Genomic DNA, 21,984 nt, shown 5'->3' on the forward strand with positions numbered 1-21,984 from the left:
CTGTCTCCACGAGTAGCACTGCTTGCCTGCCTGCCCCAACTGCCAATCCAGAAGGCTAAAGAAAGTGATGGATTGTGGCTGGATGGTTCTGCAAGCAGGGTACTTTGGGGTCTTGACCCCTAGGTCCATCAATAGTAGTTCACCGGCAAAACTAGCTGCTGAACTGGAGTATGTGCACACCATATTTATTCACTGTTAGCCTGTGAGATGCTGACCAAAGTACAGAAATATATATCACATGCTTACCATTTAGGGAAAAGGGAAGGATGAAGGGGAAGGGTGGTGGTGGAGAAAATTTGTTTGAGAAGCAAATTTTGTTTTGCCAAAACAGGATCTTACCGGTGTGGCTCTTCGCTCAGCCGTTTCTGATCTCTGCCTTTGCTGAAGGGCCTCTCTCTGCTTTTTTCTCTACTCTCCGATTTGCGATCCTGGCTCTTGACGCTCTAAATGAAAACACCCAGAATTGCAAAAAGTTAACAGAAAAGTATGATTTTAGGGCAATTTCACTCAGGGGGGGACGGACCCAACCCCAATATGAATGCCCTGTGAGCGAGAGAAAGGACAATTTCTCTACAGAAGAAAACACTCTAATAAGTCAATTCTGGTCATTCCTGTCCTCAATCCAAGCTGAAATTCTAGAAAGACTGGAAACATTAAGAAACAGACTGGCTGGGAAAGACGCATATAATGATACCGAGGAGGATGATCTAAAAAAGGGCCGGATTTCCTCCAAAATGATTCCTACACAGGAATATAACTCAGCAGATTGGTGTCCACATAACCTCCAGGTAAAGGCAGAGATAAACCCGCCTTTAATTATGAAAGCACAACACATAAAGGGAGGGCAGTATTTTGCCCCCTAAAAGGAAAAGCACCCCCAAGGAGATCTTTCTGGGCTTTTGGACTAAAATGAGATATCTAGATGAGGAGGAACTAGGTTTCAACCAGACAGAACATCCTCCGGAGGAGGCCTCGCAAAACAAAGGTCCTATGACTACTAATGTGAGCATCTAACATCCACCGCCCGAAATCATTGAACGCCTGGCTAGCTCCCCGTGTAAGGATACCACCAGAATAAATGACATCCAGTTGCCACAAAAAATGGCAAACTCCAGAAGTTCTTCGGAAGACAACTGACAAAGGCTAGACTTCAGCAACCCCAATATCTTCCTTCAATTCGCAGACTGCCCAACCTAATCAGCCATTTGATGCTTTTACAGCTGGCAAGAAATGCCCTTCCCCAATCTGAATTCCTGATATCCATTTTTGAGAAGACCAGTAGCTGTGGCCCATATTTGTTCTTGCTGAATTTCAGAATGCCAGTGAGATCATCGATTTCAAAATGTCTAATTTACGGAAACATTTCCAAGCTTTATAAGCACCAAAGTAGTCTTCAACGTGAGGTAGTGGGTATTGAGCAATAGACAAAAATTTTAGAATTACTGCACAACCTTCACAAATGTGTCCTGTGCCGTTTGTGGGCTTAATGAATGCGGGCCCAGTTGCTATGAGAAAATGATATAGTCTGAATCGGCTTCCAACAAGGGATCTTGGGAGCACAAGGCAACTCAAATTGACCATATCTGGTTCCAATTTACTTAAAGGGACTTAATTTTAAAAATAAGTGATTATTTCATGTTTCTACACAGAACACATTTCCAAAATCCTGTCCAAGTATGACTTGCTATCTCTTCAACTATAAACAAAATACCTGTAACTTAAACAATTAAAAAATTCCATTAAAACACAATAACACAGCTTCCTGTCCTGTAGCTGAGCAGTTTAAGGAAGTACTCACACCTTCTGGCTAAGGTGTTGAGGAAGAAGCAACTGACATCCATTGCAGATATTGTGATATATCAGCATATCACAATACTTAGCTGCCGATATATCATGTTGTTGAAAAGCAGACATTGCCCAGCCCTAGGTTGGGTTAGATGCATCCCATTCTATTCTCTATTCAATGGGAGGGACAGCACTCTCCTGCGAAGAACCACCTCCATCTTTATAGTACCTGGAAACCATGTCTGGTGAAGATCGCACTGCAGCCCTGCAAGCTCCGAAGGGAGCATTAGTAGAAAAGGCCGCAGAGGTAGAGGCAGCCCTGGTAGAACATGCTGCGATTTTAGGCAGCGCTGTTAAGCTAATGATAGCTTGTTTTTTATATTGTAATTTTATGTTGTGAACCACCCTGAGATCTACGGGTATAGGGCGGCATATAAATTTAATAAATAATAATGATATACGCATAAATCATAGAGCATAAATTAACAGACACAACTAGCTTAAGTGCATTAATCCAATGAGTCTATTCTGAGTAGAACTTAAGATACTATCGTAATTCTTTGAACCTGTGTCGCAAGGTTCTGCAAGGTAGTTGCGGGAGGCAACTGAAAACTGGATGCCTCTTTCTACCGCTGGACAAAAAATATAAACTGAAGCAAGGAAGTCATAAATGAAGGTAATTTCTGACAAGATTTCGGTGGCTTTTTAATAAAGGAAGGAGAAAACCCAATCTAAACTTCTGCCCTTTCTATTGTCTAAGGTTTACTAGGATCTACGTACTTCTAATCAGCCGAAGCTTTAAACTTTTTGAGCCAAGTTGAATGTTTCATTAAACCTTTCTATAGTTACACATATCAAGGGAAATGCTCTGGTTCCACTTACCCTCTCTTTTGACCTAGTTGTTGTCTTCACACTGATAACTGGTTCGCCTTTGGATTTATCCATTATCACAGTCCTTTCTGTACCCTTGCTTCCTACATAAAAAAAGGGGTGGGAATTAAGATACTCAACACAAAATCTGGTGTTGATGTTCTAAACCTGACAGTGGCCAGCCATTTACACTCTTCCCCCTCCCCCAATGCGGCAGCCTAGTAGATTTACCTGATTTTGGAGTCTTGGACTGATCCACCGATCCAGATCTTGACTCCTCTTTCCCCTTCTCATCTTTTTCTTCTGCTTTTGTAGCTTCTTCTTTTGGGTCAGCCTTCTCGCTCTTCTTCACACTGGCAGACCTGCAAAACCAGCGAGTTCAAAACGCAGGAAGGAAAAGCAGGGAAACAATGCAATCCCTCTCCTGGTTGTGTCTATGGCATACCTGTGAACACCTTTTAAATAACCCAGGGTGACTGTATCAGCAATAAAAAAATCCACAAACAGGACAATTTTCACGGTCAATTTTGAAGACAGAAAAGACACACCAAATCCCTGGAGTGTCTGCTGTTTGGGGGGTAGGGGCAGTAGGGGGTGATGATCAAGGGGGGGGGGTTGCAAGAAAGAAGACTATGAGGGAAGAAAACCCAACAGGGCAATGAGGCTCAATTTGACACATGGGTCTGAGTCAGACTAATCTCTGGCCACAGGTCTCTGGCCTGTAGGCCCAATTATGCTCCCCATTTGGCCAAGCCATGCCCACCTGCTGTCTCATATGCTGTCAGGTGTGCAATAGGCAAAGACGGAGCTGGCCAAAAAGGGGTGCGCACGCATGTATGGCACTTTGAAGTCCCATTTCTCCAGCAAACCCGAACTATCAGCTTTTCACCAGAGCCTGCACAGAGCTGTAAACTGTGCTTTGAAGCCTTGACTGATTGTTGCGGCTTTAAAATGCCATGCAATACATGGAGTGAAAATGGGTCTCTTGAATCAGTTGATTGACAAGCGGCTAGTCTTGCCTGCCTACTACACTTGGGCCATGGGTGTGTGCGTGTATATGTGTTTGTGTGAAATATATACATAGAGGCCACACTCCTGCTTTTCGCTGCTCCTATCCAGAATCTCCCAAAGAAACCTCAGGCTAAGTCTATAGATTCTTGAAATGTCAATGTGGGTTACATCAATAAAATACGCCCATGTATGAAGTTTCTTCTGGAAAGGCAAAAATTCAGAATATAAGAAGAAATATTTTATGTATGAATGGGGTCTCTTGATGGACAGAGAGAGCGCCAAACTGTCTCTCTTCTTCCCAACGCGGTAAATTTTTGGAGGAAAGGAGTCTGGTGTGCATTCCGAATGGCACAAGTCTTGGGAGGACTGTAAATGCAGTCCTTTCACACCAGGCATGTAGCTACAGCACCTGCACTTTCAGGCAGGTTTTCCAGTACTGCATCCTCACTCAGGAAGTTGTGTGTGCTTCTAAGTTAAGAATGCAACTATTCCTTCAAGCAGAAAAAGTACTTAGGGAAAAAACAGTTTACACTGTTAAAAAAATAACTGAAAACATGTTTTTAAAATGAAAGAAAAACAAGTGTAAAGCATATTACCTATCACTGGCTGAAGCTTCATTCTTCACTTCACTATCCTTTTTCTCCAATAGCTTCTTTGTAGCGGGTTCATTTTTTGCCTGAAATTACGTTTATTTGTTAGAAAAAGAAGTAACATTTTGGAAAACATCCCTTAGGTTATTTTTGTTTTAAGCGTGAAGGGAGAGAGAGAACCAGCACTTACTCTTTCAACAGATATTATTTTCCCATGTAATTCTGTTTTGTGGCAATTGGCAATGCATTTTGTCACTTCTTCAGCTGTGGACATTGTCACAAAACCGTAACACCGCGCTCCTGGACTCCGAGCATTAGTCACCACTTTTGCTCCAACCACCTTGAAGAAAGGAAGGACATATATTTAAAATAGACTTAGCCACAGCTTGGTGTCAAGTGACCCAGTTCGCTTTGGAGAAAGAAAAGCCAGTTGGGTTACTTGGTACATACACAAAAGGAAAAGTGGGGGGGTTGCCAAAGACTCAACAGCAAGCAGCCTGTAATAGGACAGTGTGACTTATTCCGTTCTGTTGTATGCAGTAGCATAACTCACAGGCATAACTTGGTTCACTTGCAAGTACCAATTTTCTACAGCCTTCATTGTAATAGTAAATGAAAATGGTGAGTGCTGAACAGAATGGAGCTCAGTGGGGCTTGGAGAAACACAGATATCAGCGCGATCTGGAGTTGGCCGAAGCAAACACATATTTTAAAAAGAAAAGTCAAAGAGGGACACACTCCCCCACACACAAAAACCAACCCAATGAGGACTTCGTGCTAAGTAGCCAGAATCCCCTATAGTGCTGAACGAAGAGCTAGCACAAAAAACCTAAAACCTCTGGGAAAGGGATCTGGACTAGACAAAGTTTGGGACACATGGTACACCTTCGTTAAGTTTGCTTCTGATGAAGAAAACAATTACAAGCCACATGCTGGCCACCTGGCTAACCAACCACCCTGGGACAAAAACTGTACTGTCAGAATCATCTAATAAAATTTATATTCATTGCCGGGTCTGTTCATATTGCTATGCTTCATGAAACGTCCTCTATATTACTGCCGTTTCCTTTACATTTTTATAACAAATTCAATTTTTTTAAAAAAAAAATCTTTTGAAAGTAGCCAGAAACTCCAAATTCCAGAAAACAAAAATAGGAAAATGGAAGACGAATGTATAATAATAATAATAATAATAATAATAATAATAATAATAATAATAATATATTATTTATAGCCCGCAGATCTGGCTGGGCTTCCCCAGCCACTCTGGGCGGCTTCCAAAAAATATTAAAATACTGTAATACATCAAACATTAAAAGCTTCCCTAAACAGGGCTGCCTTCAGATGTCTTCTAAAAGCCTGGTAGGTATTGTTCTCTTTGACATCTGGTGGGAGGGCGTTCCATAGGGAGGGCGCCACTACCGAGAAGGCCCTCTGCCTGGCAGGAACCCTGAACAAGGTCACTCTCGTTAAGGGTTAATGATACTCTGCACCATTTTATTACAGGCCCTCAACTTGTCTCTCCATCACAAGGCTTCAACAATAATCAATGCAGCCTTACTTTCCCATATTTGCTAAAGAGGTTCTTCAAGTCCGTTGCTCGGGTGGTGGAAGCGAGGCCGCTCACCCAGAAGTTCCGACCAGTTGTGGTAGCACTGCGGCCTACGTGGAAACAGGAAGTGTTTATAGCATATTTAGCGTGACAAGGCAGCCCACCCCACCTCTGGAAGGGGAAATGCAGCCCTAGGAAATCTAACCTGGAGAAAAGGCACGTTAAGACCCCAACACCCAAAAATTTGGTAGTAATCCCAGAAGAACCGCCTTCACCGGTGTACATCCCCGCTTGTCAGATACTTACTGCAAACACTTGACAGCCTCGTTTATACTCGCTAGTGAGGACTGACCGTGGGTTTCTGGACATTTACAAAATGTGCCTGGGATTGCCGACACTCAAGCTGTGTACGTCAACATTCATTCGCGGCAATGTGAAAACTCTTTGTTTGGTGGGAAGTACCACTAGGCCCATTCCACATGTCCAGTTTATCATTTTGTTATTGCTGGGGCTCACTGTTTTTGCAGGATTCCAAGCCACCGCACAGGAGCCTCTAGTTTCTTTTTGGATGCCTATAGCAGTGGGGGAAATTGCTGGTGGGGGAGTAGAGCTGCTAAGAGGAATTCTGGAGGAAGCCTAGAGCAGAATTTCAAAAACTTGGGAGTCTCTGGATCTCTCTCTCTCTCTCACACACACACACACTGCGTCCAAATCAGGCTCTTCCCCATGAGGGAGTCATAGCTACATTGTTACTTCCACGAAGAAGAAGTGGCTTGACTGATGTGGCCAAAAGTCATTTTGTACTTCGTTCCCAGACTTGATGAGTCCATTTCTTTCTTTCTAAGAGTTTTCATTAAAGGATTTTCTTGTGTTTCTATTGTACATGCTTTGTCTCCATTTCAGAGTTTTCTCTACAGGTCATTTACACTTGATGCAAGGTGTTAATGTTGTATACAGTGGTACCTCGGGTTACATACGCTTCAGGTTACAGACTCCGCTAACCCAGAAATAGTACCTTGGGTTAAGAACTTTGCTTCAGGATTAAGAACAGAAATCCTGCTCCGGCGGCGCGGCGGCAGCAGGAGGCCCCATTAGCTAAAGTGGTGCTTCAGGTTAAGAACCATTTCAGGTTAAGAACGGACCTCCGGAATGAATTAAGTACTTAACCCGAGGTACCACTGTATAGTATAAGGTCGGGAGAGAAGAAAGGTGGGGAGAGAGAGTAGTGGGACGTGCGGTGGTAAATTTGCATTCTTTTACTTAGTGTATGTGTAAGCTTTTTGTGTCAGCATCACTTGGGTAGGTTCTCTTTCCATTCATTAGTTTTCACTGGCAGAGAGGGGTCGGGAGGGGGAGGCTGGGGTTGCCTTCAGTTGACTGCAGCTGAAAGGGAAGGGGTTGTTAGATCAAGCTATCCATATCAATTCGTATGCTTTCGGTGGGCTCTTGTTGTTGGGCTGTGTGCACAATAAAGGGGACCCACACCGGGTCGAAGGCATCCTCTTTTATATGTCCCCATGTTAGTTTCGTTGGTTAGCTTTCCTAGTAAGGCTGTTTCCCATGCGATTTGGTACCAGTGGTCCATGTTCACTCCTGGCAGGTCTCTCCAGTGCCTGGCTATGATGTTCCTGGCTGCTGAGAGTAGGTGGGTTATAAGCTCTTTGATAGTGTGTGAGCGTTATTGTCTTGGAAAATATTCAACAGGGCCTATTCTGAGGTGGCTTCTTCTTAGGGCAATCTATTATTACTATTACAGTGGTACCTCGGGTTAAGTACTTAATTCATTCCAAAGGTCCGTTCTTAACCTGAAACTGTTCTTAACCTGAAGCACCACTTTAGCTAATGGGGGCCTCCTGCTGCTGCCGCGCCGCCAGAGCACGATTTCTGTTCTCATCCTGAAGCGAAGTTCTTAACCCGAGGTAATATTTCTGGGTTAGCGGAGTATGTAACCTGAAGCGTATGTAACCCGAGGTTCTACTGCATCATCATCTTTTACGTATAATGGATTAAAAAAAGAGAGTTAATGGTTTCCCCAAGTTAATGAGAAACCCTGCAACATAAGGCACAGCACAACTACTCTCAAGAGAAAAATCTAGGGAGGCAAGAGAAAACAACTGACAGGATCGAGAAATTCCCCAGGGGACCCCACGCTTCCAGCTGATGCCTTTTGGGGGGCTGGGGGCCAGTTTCTCAACAGGTGATACACTTGAAGCCCCCATATACCCCCCCCCGGCCACACTGGGTGGACACAGCTCCTTTTTAGCAAGGCCTGGCATAGGAAGTTGGTCCAATTAGCTAAGGGTTGCCTACACTGACTGGCAACAGCCTTCCAGGGCTCCAGACCAGGAGTTTATCCCAGCCCCAACTGGAGATGTCACGGATTGAGTTGGGGCTTTCTGCATTCAAGGGAGGTGCTCTGTCACTGAGCTTTGGCCCTTAACCTTCCTCTCTCAAGACAGGGGAAACAGCACCTAAACTCTGTGAGTTATGGCCAGGGGCTCTGGGAATGGCTCCTTCTAGTCATATTAGTATTACGGGAAGGCAGCCAGGTAAATTAGATTATTTCAGAGTGCAACAGCAGCTAGGGCACGATGCATCTGGTCCCAAGGTTGCATTTCAGTTTCGTGATGGCCTTTGACGGCTGAAAATAAACAATTATCATCTGGTACTGGGCGACCGGAAGAAGCTTGCACCATCTTTCGTTGCTGTTGCAGTCATACTCAGGAGTAGAATCACAGACTTTTTGTAGCATTGGATTATCCTTTGTGTCCCTTTCCAAGTCCAATGCAGGAATCACAGCTAAAGAATCCCTGTCAAGATGGCCATCCAATCTCTGCTTGAAAACATCCAGTAAAGGGGAGTTCTGTTCCACTGTCATGCAGCTATTAATGTTAGAAAGGCCTTCCCAATGTTTAGCCAGAATCTTTTTCTTTCATATGAATCCACTGGTCCCAGTCCTATCCTCTGGAGCAGAAAACAAGCTTGCTCCGTCTTCCGAGTGACAGCCCTTCAGATATCTGAAGATGGCTTTTCTATCAACTCTCTTATCTTTTTTCCAGGCTAAACATATCCAACTCCTTCAACTGTTCCTCATAAGGCTTGGTTTCCAGACCCTTGATCATTCTGATAATCCTCCTCTGCACACATTCCAGCTTCCCAATATTCTATGTATTCTATGTAAGGGGTTCCCAGAATTGGACCCAGAACCCAAGGTGGGAATCTAGCCATGGCAAAATAGAGCAGTACTATGACACTAGATTTCTGTTGATGTAGCCCAGAATTGCATTAACTTTTTTTTTTGGGGGGGGGGGCTACTGCATGACTCACGTTAAGCACGTCAAGAAAGACGAAGTCATGTCCGTTATTCTAAATAAATACAGTGGTGCCTCGCAAGACGAAATTAATTCGTTCTGCGAGTTTTTTCGTCTTGCGAAGCACGGTTTCCCATAGGAAACCTCAAAAAAGGCTACCACACCGCGTGCTATGAGTTGCTCCTCGAAGTCAAGTCGCAACTGCACCTCTTCAAGCAATGCACCCTGGGTATTAACGGTTTTAAGAAAAAGGAAACAAACTTGCAAGTCCATAGGGAAATTCGTCTTGCGAAGCAACTCAAAAAACCAAAAACCCTTTCGTCTTTCGAGTTTTTCGTCTTGCGAGGCATTCGTCTTGCCAGGTACCACTGTAAATCAAATAGCATCAAAGGAAGGCTGAGTTCTGCCTATGCACAGGCCCCAATATGTAAAAACATATACCTTTCTCCTCTTTGGAAGCTGGCTTTTCATCTTTGATCTCCTCAGAACTAAAGGAGAAAGAAGGAGAAAAAGAAAAGAAAAACCAATCAGGAAAGAAAATAAGGCAAATTAATATAATAGATATATATATAGTACACTAGAACTCAATACCTACCAGAATTAGTTGTATAAAAAAGAAAATAAAAATAAGAAAAGCCAACAATAAAAATCATCTTGCTGAGATAGGCATGGGAAGTAAACCTTAAAGACAGAACATCTTACAGACAATTAAAGGCAAAGATTTAAGAAAACAACCTCTGAAGGTTGTAAAAAAGAAATCAAACCTTTCTGGGGTGTTTGTTTTTTTTAATTGTACATGGGGAAGGGGGAAAACAAAACCTAAAAGATGGCTTTTATAATAGGGTAACAGAATTTCAGTACGCTTGCAGGCCAATATGAAGAAAAACAGTGACCCTGATCTCTTACAGACCAACGAGATTTTTTTAAAAAAAAGAAAAAGAGAGCATCTGGTCTAAAACGGAGAAAAAACAAACCTCGTGTTCTGATCACCACCCTCTTGGGCAGAGGACTCTTCCTCACAATTAGCCTTGGCTTCCATCTTCTCGGCATCTTGGCTAACCACCTGGAAACCTGCGTCCTTCTCCGCAGTTTCCTCACTACTGGCTTCCAGAGTTTGGGCTGCTTTGCTACTCTCACCACTTCCTTCTCCTCCTCCTCCTCCTCCACCACACCTGCTCTCTACCGCTAAAGAGTCAGAGTCCAGGTTAGCTTCCTCTACTGTCTCTTCGCTCGGCTCCCCTTTCGCTACCACTAAGTGCTTGGCTTCATCCTCCTCGCTCCTGGCCGCAGCCTGGCCTGACTGGCTGTCCGTATCTAAAAGCTCTTCGTCCGACTGAGCGACGGCAGTGGCAAGTGTGTCTTCTTCTTCCTGGGCTTCCTGTTTGACCGGCAACGAGATATTCTCTTCCTGTGCCTGCTCTGCTTCAGGAGCTTCTTCTTTAAGGGGCTCAGATTTACAAGTGTCACCCAAAATGTCGAGCATTTTCTCATTTTCTATGGATTTAACAGGAATAGAATGGCACAAGGTTTAATCACCAGGGAAACACAGCAAAGACAAATGCGGAACGGGCATGGCTGCCAGACTTAACACTGAGAGAACGGCTAAGGCTACACAGAGATTGGAAAACCCCTTGGGTATACCACATTCAAATGCCTAACGCTAACTAGACATGGTTTATTATAGCAAGATCATAAGTTATGAAGAAGAAAACGACCCTATTAGTTTAATGAAAACCTTCTGGCTCGTTCTTGACAAGTCTTCAAGAGGTTTGTTCTTCCCAAATTCCAAGAGGCTTAAATAGAAATGAATCAAAGAACACAAAATTCCATTTCAAATTCTGAATTGCTTTCTCTCTTTTTGTTTAAGGCAGGGCGGTCCAACATGTCAACTGGAACATCTTCTGATGGTGTGAACATGTGAAAGTCCAAGAAAGGAAACAGTATTATGGAATTTCCAAGTAGAACCTCATGTCTTCCTTCTTCTGTTACGCCGTAACTCACTTAAAAACACTGTATTTCCCCTATGATAACTTTTAAACTGCCTTCACTATTCTCCCCAATCACACAATCATATATTACAATCTGTGCTATAGGTAGAAATCTTTTGCTTTCATACGCGATGCTAACATTTCTTCTAGTGCATTTGTGAAGCTAAATAGAGATTATTATTATTTTTCTCTTTAAAAAAAGAACATTTCAGGTCTAGAGGAAGCAACTGCGAAACGAAAGGCGTTACTTCTCAGAGCTAGCAATAAGGGTTACCGTAGGTTTAAAATCTTTATGAACTTTGGAATGACGTGGATTGTTGACTACTCAGTAATGTAAGAAGTCTAGTTAGTTAAAAGTCCTGGGCCTTTTCTCCACCTCATTTTAAAAATCAGCTAGAAGAAATTAATCGAAAGGTACCTGGCTCTGAATGTTGCTCCCCCAAGTCCTGAAAGAAGAAAAGGGTGTGGTGTTAAATGGCGCAAAAAAAAGGCCTGAAGTAGTTCATACAGTAAGCACACAACCTATGCACATTTAACTTGTGTACACTCAGTATTATGCACTTGGCAAAAAAATATTAAAATAAAAATGATTGGGGGGGGGGGGGAGACTTCAGCAATCCCACCTGCCATTGCACCTAATGTGTTTTCACTATAAAAAAATTCTCGCTTCAGGGCCAATCCCCAGAATGTAACCCCCCTGTAAGTTGAGGGCTTCCTGTGCTGAGTTAAAGTGCAATAGTATGCATTAATATGTACAGTTCTGAACCATAGAGACGGTTGAATCCAAGCAAGGTGATGCCCTATTGCAGGGAACTTGTAGCCCTCCAGATGCTGTTGAACTTCCAACTACAGTTGTGCCTTGGATCACGAACGCTTTGGTACTCAGATGTTTTGGCTCCCGAACGCCGCAAACCTGGAAGTGAGTGTTCCTGTTTGCAACCGTTCTTTGTAATCGAACATCCGGTGGGCTTCCGATTGGCTGCAGGAGCTTCCTGCAGCCAATCAGAAGCTGTGCTTTGGTTTCAGAACGTTTTGGAAGTTGAATGGTACGACTGTACCAACAGCCCCAGGCAGCAGAGGGATGATGGCTGAAAAGGACAAATATTGGGGTCTGCTACTTAAAGCGTTTCCCACCTTCGCTACAGTCTAGCCCCGCAGATCTTTGATCGGTCACAAAACAAGAGACTTCAGCCAAGCAAAGAAGCAAATCCGCAGCCAGTAGGCCTGATAGTTTATTTCATGGGTAGGTAAACTAAGGCCTGGGGGTCGGATCTGGCCCAATCACCTTCTAAATCTGGCCTGCAGACAGTCTGGGAATCAGTGTGTTTTTACATGAGTAGAATGTGTCCTTTTATTTAAAATGCATCTCTGGGTTATTTGTGGGGCATAGGAATTTGTTCATCCCCCCCCCCCAAAAAAAATATAGTCCAGCCCCCCACAAGGTCTGAGGGACAGTGGACCGTCCCACTGCTGAAAAAGTTTGCTGACCCCTGGTTTATTTGTTGCAACAAAAGGAAGAAGCCCAACACAAAGGTTACATGAGTCTTTAAAGGTTTCCCGCATTACATTTTTCAGTGTCTTAAAAACTGCCACAAAGTTAGACACCTTACTTTATAGAGTATAAACACGAATGGCCTCAGGCCCAAGAAGCTTCCAACCTAAATTTTAGCTCTAGAAAAGTAACAGAGGGAGGGGAGGGAGAGGCAAATAAGGGTATAATGTGTAATTATTTCAGGCTTAGGAGATGGAAACTAGAGTGTGTGTCAAAGATTGTGGATAGGATTTAGGCCCAGAACTATTGTCCCAATACAGGAAGCAATTTATTTCAGCTGTGAAATAAATTTATAATTTCCAAAGAGCCTACGGTTTCTGCAAAGCTGGTTATAATTGCTCAGAATCATAGAATTACAGTACAGTGGTACCTTGGGTTACATATGCTTCAGGTTACATACGCTTCAGGTTACAGACTCTGCTAACCCAGAAATAGTACCTCAGGTTAAGAACTTTGCTTCAGGATGAGAACAGAAATTGTGCTCCAGCGGCACGGCAGCAGGCCCCATTAGCTAAAGTGATGCTTCAGGTTAAGAATGGACCTCTGGAATGAATTAAGTACTTAACCCGAGGTACCACTGTATAGAGTTGGAAGGGACCCGAGGGTCATTTAGTCCAACCCCCTGCAACGCAGGAATCCCAACTAAAGGATCCATGGCAGATGGCCATCCAACCTCTGCTTAAAAACCTCCAAGGAAGAAGAAGCCCCCACCTCTTCTGGGAGTCTGTTCCACTGTCTAAGAGCTCTTACTGTCACAAAGTTCTTCCTGATATTTAGTCGGAATCTTCCTTTTTGTAACTTAGTTTGGGTCGTATTCATCTTCCACGTGACATCCCTTTAGATATTTGAAAATGGCTATCGGTCTCCTCTTAAGGCTAAATACACCCAACTCCCTGAACTGTTCTGTTCCTCATCTTGGTCACCCTCCTCTGCACATGTTCTAGCTTGTGGATATCCTTAAATTGTGGCGCCCAGAACGGAACACAGGATTCCAGGTGTGGGCTGACCAAGGTAGAATGAAGCGGGATTATTACTTAAAAGCTGTGTGGATGTTTTCTAGGCCTTCTGGATATAAATATACTACAACTTACATGAATTGTGTGGGGAAACTTCTGTTAAAAATCTCTGAATATGTTTTCCAGTAGTTAAGCAGCAATGGCTCTGAGGTCCTACTACTTTTTGTGTTCCTCTCTACAATTATCTTAGACAGGAAAAAATAAAAGTATGTGATCTTTGCTGCGGTCAAGTAAAATTATCCTTCTTGGCCATCAGCTTCCAGCTTTAAACAGGGCAGAAAATAAATACTCAATTAAAAACACAGAGGGCTCAATCCAACTAGGTTCTATTCAGCATAGATTCGAGTTAGTCACATCCATTAATTTTATCTGGCCAACTCCAAGCATGGCTTAACACCAGATAACAAGTTTCTCTCGAATAATAATTTGGTTAATAGTAAATAATGTTGAATATAGACAATGACTGATTTATGCATGTCTGATTGATGCACAATTGTGCAGTGCCGAAACGCTTTACGTGGGCCTCACCAACGCGTGGGGGTCCAGAACGTAACCCCCACGTAAAATGAGGATAGCTTGTATATTTTAGCTCTGCAGATAATCTCTAACCTGAATCGGTACCCCAGCCAGATCAATGGGGATAAGATACTTTCTATATCAAGGAAAAGCCAATCTGATAGCTTTTAAAATATGAATGTTTACAATTTTACCTGTTAGGCACATGCAATTTTCACCTTGCGAAAATAGCCTGCTCTAGTTTATCTAGTCACTATCAGATCTTGCTTCCAACTATCAGTCACAAACATTTCATTATTGTCTGTTGGGTCAAGATAGAGAAGCAGAGAAGAACAACAATGAAAAAAGAAGCACAGGCCGATTTGCCAAGTTTGAAAGTTCCTATACTCTCATAGCTATTGTCACAAATGGTCACGGCTGCTAGTCATGTGCCTTAATTTCAACAGGTCTATTCTGAATTGACAAATGTTGGGTACAACGCATTGCCTTGATTTAAATCAGTCCCAGCTGTTTATGCACTGAGGTTACCATTCACACTAGGAAATGAGGAGCTCAGAAACCTTTTGATTCGGCTTGCATGGAAGCTAAATATTAGGTGAAGCCAACATCAAAACACAGTCTCTATTACAACAACTACAGCAAAGCAATTTGCTAGCTCAGGGCTCCAGAATATAATCAAGCTGACAGGTGTTGATCAAGAGACAGGTACATTACCTTCACTGCAGTTAAACCAGGTGAAGTAGCGTCAAGCAGATCATCAAGTTCTTCACCATTCTCCTGAGAGAAGAAAAAAAGGTATTCCTTACAGACTAAAAATGCTTAGAACTACCAGTGCTTGAAGCGATGATGTAAGAAGTCACAAAAAGAGTTAACTGTTACCAGCCAGCCTTCCCTTCTGTACCGAACCACAAAATGCTTGATAACATTCCAATTTCTGAAGTGAAGGTGTGGGCAACACAATGTTGACACATAAGGACACAAAGTGAGGAAGAGGGACTACCTATGACGGTTAAGAGGGCTGTGCGTGCTGTTTGAACCAAACACCCACACACACTCCAAGGAAAGAATAATGATTAGACTGGGGTGTGTAGGGCTGAATTTTCCATACACTTCACCAGCACAAATCTTGGGTTTGCACCACAAGAGGAGATGCCACCAACCAATTACTGACCTCGCTTTCCATTAGCTGTTCAGGAAGTTCTTTCATTTCCGCATCAATGTTATCTTTGTCAGAGTCGAGAAGGTTCTCAGAGCTATAGTCATCTCCACAATCAACAGCACTGGTGTTATCTATTTCGGCTTCGTCTAAAATGCTAATATCCATCACATCCATATCCTGGATGTTATCTGAACTTGCTTCAATATCCTCCTGTAAAGGGGGTGGGGGTAAATAAAAAAGGAAACTGCAATGCCTGTAGCTTGAAAACAGAGCTTGTAAAGAACACTAAGTCACTTTTCTCCTTCCCCTTACCTGTTCATCTCTCGAGTTTTCCTCCAACCCGTTATCTTCTCCACCTTCTTCCTCTGGCTTACGCCCTAAAAACCAGCAAACAGATTGGAGGCTCATCAGGTGTTTTCCAGGCACTGTGCAAAGTTTATATATATATTATATATATATATGAATCACACACACACACACACACACACACACACTGCCCTGCCCTCAAGTCTTACAATCTAATAGACACCGAATAAAGAGAGAGAGATATATATGAGGTGGGGGAAGTGGAAAACATTTAAATCTAGGTGCCCAAACTTATACATGCTACCCGTTTTGCAAATAACTAAATAAAATATTCGTATAGCTGACCCAGAAAATCCAAACTAGCACAAAATCTGCACACGCTAACGAGCTGGTTTAGAAAAAGAACAGCTGCTCACAAGATAAAAAAGCAAACTCAATCTGCAAGAGGGCAAGCACATCCCTGCCATTCCATACCTTTCACTGTTCTTTTGGGAGTTCTCTTGCCGGGGCTCTCTGCCACCACAGTAATTTCATCAGGATTTCCCCCTTCTTCCTCAATGGTCTGTTAGGAAGAAAAGATTGTGTGCATTTCAGAAACAGCAAATGTCTTATTTTATATTACTTGCACATTTTGTAGGATTCTCTGCAAGGAAGCTCAGCAACGCCAAGTCTGCCCTGCATTCAAGAAAGGCAGTATTCATTCTGTCTTCGTGATGTACACCTTTCACTGCATCCCTAAATTTCACCTTTCTTACTCAGGACAATTAACCACTTCCTACCCCCACAGCAAGGGACGCGGTGGTGCTGTGGGTTAAACCACAGAGCCTAGGACTTGCCGATCAGAGGGTCGCAGTTCAAATCCCTGCGACGGGGTGAGCTCCCATTGCTCGGTCCCTGCTCCTGCCAACCTAGCAGTTCAAAAACATGTCAAAGTGCAAGTAGATAAATAGGTACCGCTCCGCCGGAAGGTAAATGGCGTTTCCATGCACTGCTCTGGTTCACCAGAAGCGGTTTAGTCATGCTGGCCACATGACCCGGAAGCTGTACGCCGGCTCCCTCAGCCAATAAAGCGAGATGAGTGCCGCAACCCCAGAGTCGGTCACGACTGGACCTAATGGTCAGGGGTCCCTTTACCTTACCCCCACAGCACCTTCTGTATTTTCCATTTTAACATGCCATTTTTCTTCCACCTCCCATCATCTGGCCTTCCTTGCTCACAGCCCATTCCTACTTGTCACCTTACTTCTCCCATTCCCTATTTCTCTCTTCTCGCCCCTGCCACAAACACATCCCCCCCCCCCGTCCATCACTGTCTTCTTCCCTTTGAAACCACCCCTTAATCCCCTCCTCTCTTTCCCCCCTCCCAAATTCTTTTTTCTTCCTCCCTCTCCCCCCTGGAGCAACCCCAATCCCCCTTTCATTTCAGTTATTTCAGCACAGTATCATCCAATCCCAACTTCAAGCGCCTTCTTCCCATAGCAAATCCCCTCTTCGTTACTTTCTCCTTCCTTGTGATTCCACTCACTCTACGATCTCATTCTCTCATCATCTACCCCACAGCAACCCCAGAGCCCCTCATCTCATTTACCTCTGGGTCATCTAATCTGTCTTTTAAAAGGAGCCTTCTCCACCCCAGCCAGTCCCATCACCAGCACCTTGCTCCCTTTAATTCTACCCAATTCCTTATCATCTCCTTGACTTCACCATCACCCAACCTACTTCCCCCCCCCCCCGAACCTGCCTATTTTCCCTTTCTATCTTGTCATTCGACCCTCAATCCCCTCCCCAGTTCTCTCCCATCCTTCACATGACTGTATTGGGGTATTGTTTTCATTTGTTACTGTGGTGTGAACTTTTGTGTTTTTATATTGTAAGCTGCCTTGTGATCCTCGATGACAAGCAGCATAGGATCACCATCATCTGAAGGAGCCCCCCCGCCCCACAACTGACAAACCCCAACACCACCACCACCTCCCTCCTCTTAATTCCACCCCTCAATCTCATCTTCTCCCCCTGCAGAAACCAAAATCCTTTCTTATTCAATTTGCTGGTTTTTACCTTTAAGACCCTTCACGGTACCTACGGGACCTCCTCTCCCGGTATGCCCCGCGGAGGACCTTAAGGTCCATAAATAGCAACACCCTAGAGGTCCTGGGCCCCAAGGAAGTCAGATTAGCCTCAACCAGAGCCAGGGCCTTTTCAACACTGGCTCTGGCCTGGTGGAATGCTCTGTCTCATGAGACCAGGGCCCTGCAGGATCTGATTTCTTTCCACAGGGCCTGTAAGACAGAGTTGTTCCGCCTGGCCTTTGGCTTGGAATCAACTTGATCCCCTCCCCCCCTCTTTTGTTTTCCCTTTCTCCTTCTGTGATGGAACTCCTATTTGGGGACTTCCCTGGCTTTTTTCTGGCCCACGTAGGACCAGTCTGGATAGTTGGCCTCGGTGCAGATTTCACGTTTTTATCCCCAAAGTTTTTGATTTGAGTTTCTACTGAAATGAGGCTGCACCTTAACGTTGTATTTTAATCTTGTTTTTAAGTTGTATTTTAATCAATTGTTTTTATACCTGGTGTTAGCCGCCCAGAGCCTGGTCTTGGCTGGGGAGGGTGGGGTATAAATAATGTTTATTATTATTTCACTGTTACTCAATCCTTAACCCCACCGCCTTTCCTTTGATTCCCCTCAATCCCTGCTGCCCTGAAAGAAACCCAATCACGTATTTACTTCTGAATCATCCAATCACCTATTTAGGAGTCTACTTCCCGCTCCCCCTTGCAGGAAACCAAAGCCCAACATCCTAACTTTCCTCCCCAAACCAAACCCATAACTCTCCCTCTTTTTTATTCCTTCTCTTGTTCCCATTATCCCACCTGAAACCCCAATACTCTTTCATCTCATTTGCAATAATCCAATCCCACATTTAGGACCCCCCTCAAAAGTCCATCACCACCTTCATTCTACTTTAAGATTCCATTCCTGAATCCCATCCTGCCCCCTGCAGCAACCCCAAACCTGCCTCATTTACTTTAGGGTCATCTGGTTTTCTATAAAAAGGAGACTCCCTTCTGCACCCCCCCCCAAAATCCCATCACCGTCTTCTCCATCCTCACCAAAATCCAAACCCTGTCATAATTATTATCATCACCCCCTTCCCAGCAAACTCCATCTCATTTACGTTACCATCATGTAATGCTGTACCAGGTTTAGAAGCCTCCTTCTCCCCACATCCAGTAAATCCCATCATCGTAATCTCCCCCATTTAATTCCACCCCAACCCCCCTCTCAATGACCCCCAACCCATCACCTTATTTACTTCAGGGGTCACTATGGATTTGAAGGTCCGGAATAACAACAACACAGTATAAATAGCATTTAATTTTTACTCCTCCCCAAGGAGGCAAGCAATATACATGATTAAAAAACAAAAGCAAATAGGTGGGGGAGGGGGATAAACAGTCCCCCTCCCCGCATATCATTTGCTTAAGGGGCACTGGGGATGTGAGCACCTGGGAAAACAATAATATTAAGTCTTTACAATATTTACACACACCCCCCGGGAGCCCAGGGCGGCACACAAGGTACATAACTGAAAAATACAAACAAAGCAAATATCAGAGAGGGGGACACCCACAAACTCTCATTTGCTTAAGGGGAACTAGGGATGCGGACACCAGGAAAAACCAGTAATACAGTGTTAGCATTTATATTTAATTTTGAATGTCTGAAGGTTTTTCTGTGTTTTGATATTTCGTTGGAAGTGGCCTGGAGTGCCTGGGGCAACCCATATCAGATGGACGGCATATAAATAATAAAATTACTATGATTATTGGAGACCAAAGCGTCAAAAGAGATATACGGTTTTTTAAACTTAAAAACAAAAAAATAGAATTAATCCCCCCCAAAAAACCCCACATCTTCACATCTCTACGGACCCCAAAGCAATAATGATGATGATGATGATGATGATGACGTGCGGGTGTGAAAACAAAAAAACAGGGGGGGGGTCCTCCCCCCTCCCCCAATTTACTTCAGCGTCATGGAAAACAAGTTCACATCTGTAGCCTTTTCCCCAAGGCGGAAAAAACAAAAACAGCTGCGCCATTAGAAAAACAAGAAGAATCAGGGCGGAGGGGAAAAAAGGGAAAAATAAAAGGAGAAACCCTCCCCCCCCCCACACCCTTTTCCCCAGAAGCAAATGCGGGTGGTGGTGGGGAGACACAGTAAAATGGGGAAGCAAGAAAATGGATCCCACCCCCACCGCAGGGATGTTTCCGTTTATATTTTATTTATTTATTGAACTTATATGCGGGCGGTGGTGGTGGGGAGACACACAGGAATACGGGGGAGGGGCAAGAAACTGGACTCCCCCCTTCCATGTTTCCGTTTATATTTTATATATTCATTGAATTTAAATGCGGGGGGGCGACACACAGGAAAAAGGGGGGCCAGAACGTGGACCCCCCTCTATGTTTCCGTTTATATTTTATTTATTCACTGAATTTATATGCGAGGGGGAGACACACAGGAATACGAGGGAGGGGCAAGAAACTGGACTCCCCCCCTTCCATGTTTCCGTTTATATTTTATTTATTCATTGCATTTATATGCGGGGGGGGGACACACAGGAAAAAGGGGGGGGCAGAACGTGGACCCCCCCTCTATGTTTCCGTTTATATTTTATTTATTCACTGAATTTATATGCGAGGGGGAGACACACAGGAATACGAGGGAGGGGCAAGAAACTGGACTCCCCCCCTTCCATGTTTCCGTTTATATTTTATTTATTCATTGAATTTATATGCGGGGGGGGGACACACAGGAAAAAGGGGGGGCCAGAACGTGGACCCCCCCTCTATGTTTCCGTTTATATTTTATTTATTCACTGAATTTATATGCGAGGGGGAGACACACAGGAATACGAGGGAGGGGCAAGAAACTGGACTCCCCCCCTTCCATGTTTCCGTTTATATTTTATTTATTCATTGAATTTATATGCGGGGGGGCGACACACAGGAAAAAGGGGGGCAAGAACGTGGACCCCCTTCTATGTTTCCGTTTATATTTTATTTATTTATTCATTGCATTTATATGCGGCGGGGGGGGGAGACACACAGGAATACGAGGGAGGGGCAAGAAACTGGACTCCCCCCCCCCTTCCATGTTTCCGTTTATATTTTATTTATTCATTGCATTTATATGCGGGGGGGGGGAGGAGACACACAGGAATACGAGGGAGGGGCAAGAACCTGGACCCCCCCTTCTATATTTCCGTTTATATTTTTATTGATTGATTGGATTTATATACCGCCCTATATACCCGGAGGTCTCAGTATTATCGTCGGGGGGGGGCTTCCTCTCTCCGTTTTTTCAGAAGCAAACTGGGGGGGGGGGGGGACGGACACACACACGGCGAGAAACCGCGGGGGGGGGTTGCTTCCCCCCCCCCAACCCGGCCTTCACACCACCCTTTCAAACGAGGTGTTTATAGGGAGAAAAAGAGCCTCGCCTCGACTCCCCCCCCCCAACCAACCCCCCCCCCCCCGCCTCACAACTCACGCTGCGGAGGCGCTCGAGGAGGACGCTCTTGTTGCCGCCGGTGTCCAAATTGCGGCGCTTCAGCTCGGCCCGCAGGTCGATCACCCGGAGGTCGCTCAGGCGGCGCGTCGACCCGGCCGGCGAGGCGGCCCCCGCCGCCGCCGGCGAGGCGGCCCCCGCCGCTTTGCCCCCGCTGAGGGGGCACGAAGGAAGGAGGAGAGGCGCCGCCGCTGCCGCCGCCTCGTCCCCCCCCGCAGCCGAGGTGTCGCTCCCCTCAGCGGCTGCAGCTGCCATGGAGCCTTGAAGCGAAGCGCGACGGGAGGAGCAGCAGCGCCGCCGCTTTTCCCCTCATGAAAAAAAGCGGGCGCCGCCGCGGGGGTGGGAGATGCGAGCGCCGCGTCCCCTCAGACAAAATGGCGGGAAGGCCCGACGACGACGAAACAGGGGAGGGCGAGTGCGCACGCGCGGAGGACGCGCACGGACGTCGGTGGTGGGGGGAGAGGAGGAGGAGGAGGAGGAGACGTCTGCGCTCGCTATAGAGCAGCGCGGGTAAGGAGGTGGGCGGGGAAACACGCCATAGATTCCCGCGGAAGGGCATCTCCTAGAGCGGCTGCATCCGGTTGTATGCCGCCGCCAGCCTTCCCGCCCGTCATCTGGTAGCTTCGGGGAGGTTATGGACTGCAACTCCCATCAGCCCCCTTTGCGACCATTGGCTTTGGGGCTGATGGGAGTTGTAGTCCAGGGGGGAAAAAACCACTAAGGCGGCAACTTGATTAATGGATTCCGTTTATAGC

General features: G+C 45.0%; 1 protein-coding gene across 1 annotated transcript in view; it reads right to left on the bottom strand.

The window, feature by feature from the left end:
* The window catches only part of LOC114588624 (scaffold attachment factor B1-like), a 37,182-nt gene extending 15,624 nt beyond the window's left edge, over positions 1-21,558 (bottom strand). The window contains exons 1-14 of the mRNA XM_028714031.2: positions 21,212-21,558; positions 16,131-16,218; positions 15,663-15,727; positions 15,363-15,560; positions 14,906-14,968; positions 11,526-11,553; positions 10,094-10,613; positions 9,561-9,607; positions 5,818-5,918; positions 4,447-4,596; positions 4,263-4,342; positions 2,887-3,017; positions 2,668-2,759; positions 340-443 (exon numbers count right to left, since the gene is read on the bottom strand). Coding sequence (XP_028569864.2) covers positions 340-443; positions 2,668-2,759; positions 2,887-3,017; positions 4,263-4,342; positions 4,447-4,596; positions 5,818-5,918; positions 9,561-9,607; positions 10,094-10,613; positions 11,526-11,553; positions 14,906-14,968; positions 15,363-15,560; positions 15,663-15,727; positions 16,131-16,218; positions 21,212-21,484 — 1,940 coding nt within the window. The 5' untranslated portion in view covers positions 21,485-21,558. The remainder of the gene's footprint in view (positions 1-339; positions 444-2,667; positions 2,760-2,886; positions 3,018-4,262; positions 4,343-4,446; positions 4,597-5,817; positions 5,919-9,560; positions 9,608-10,093; positions 10,614-11,525; positions 11,554-14,905; positions 14,969-15,362; positions 15,561-15,662; positions 15,728-16,130; positions 16,219-21,211) is intronic.
* Between the last annotated feature and the right edge of the window lie 426 nt (positions 21,559-21,984).

The sequence above is a fragment of the Podarcis muralis genome, chromosome 18 (assembly GCF_964188315.1).
Source record: "Podarcis muralis chromosome 18, rPodMur119.hap1.1, whole genome shotgun sequence".
NCBI classification, from domain to species: domain Eukaryota; kingdom Metazoa; phylum Chordata; class Lepidosauria; order Squamata; family Lacertidae; genus Podarcis; species Podarcis muralis.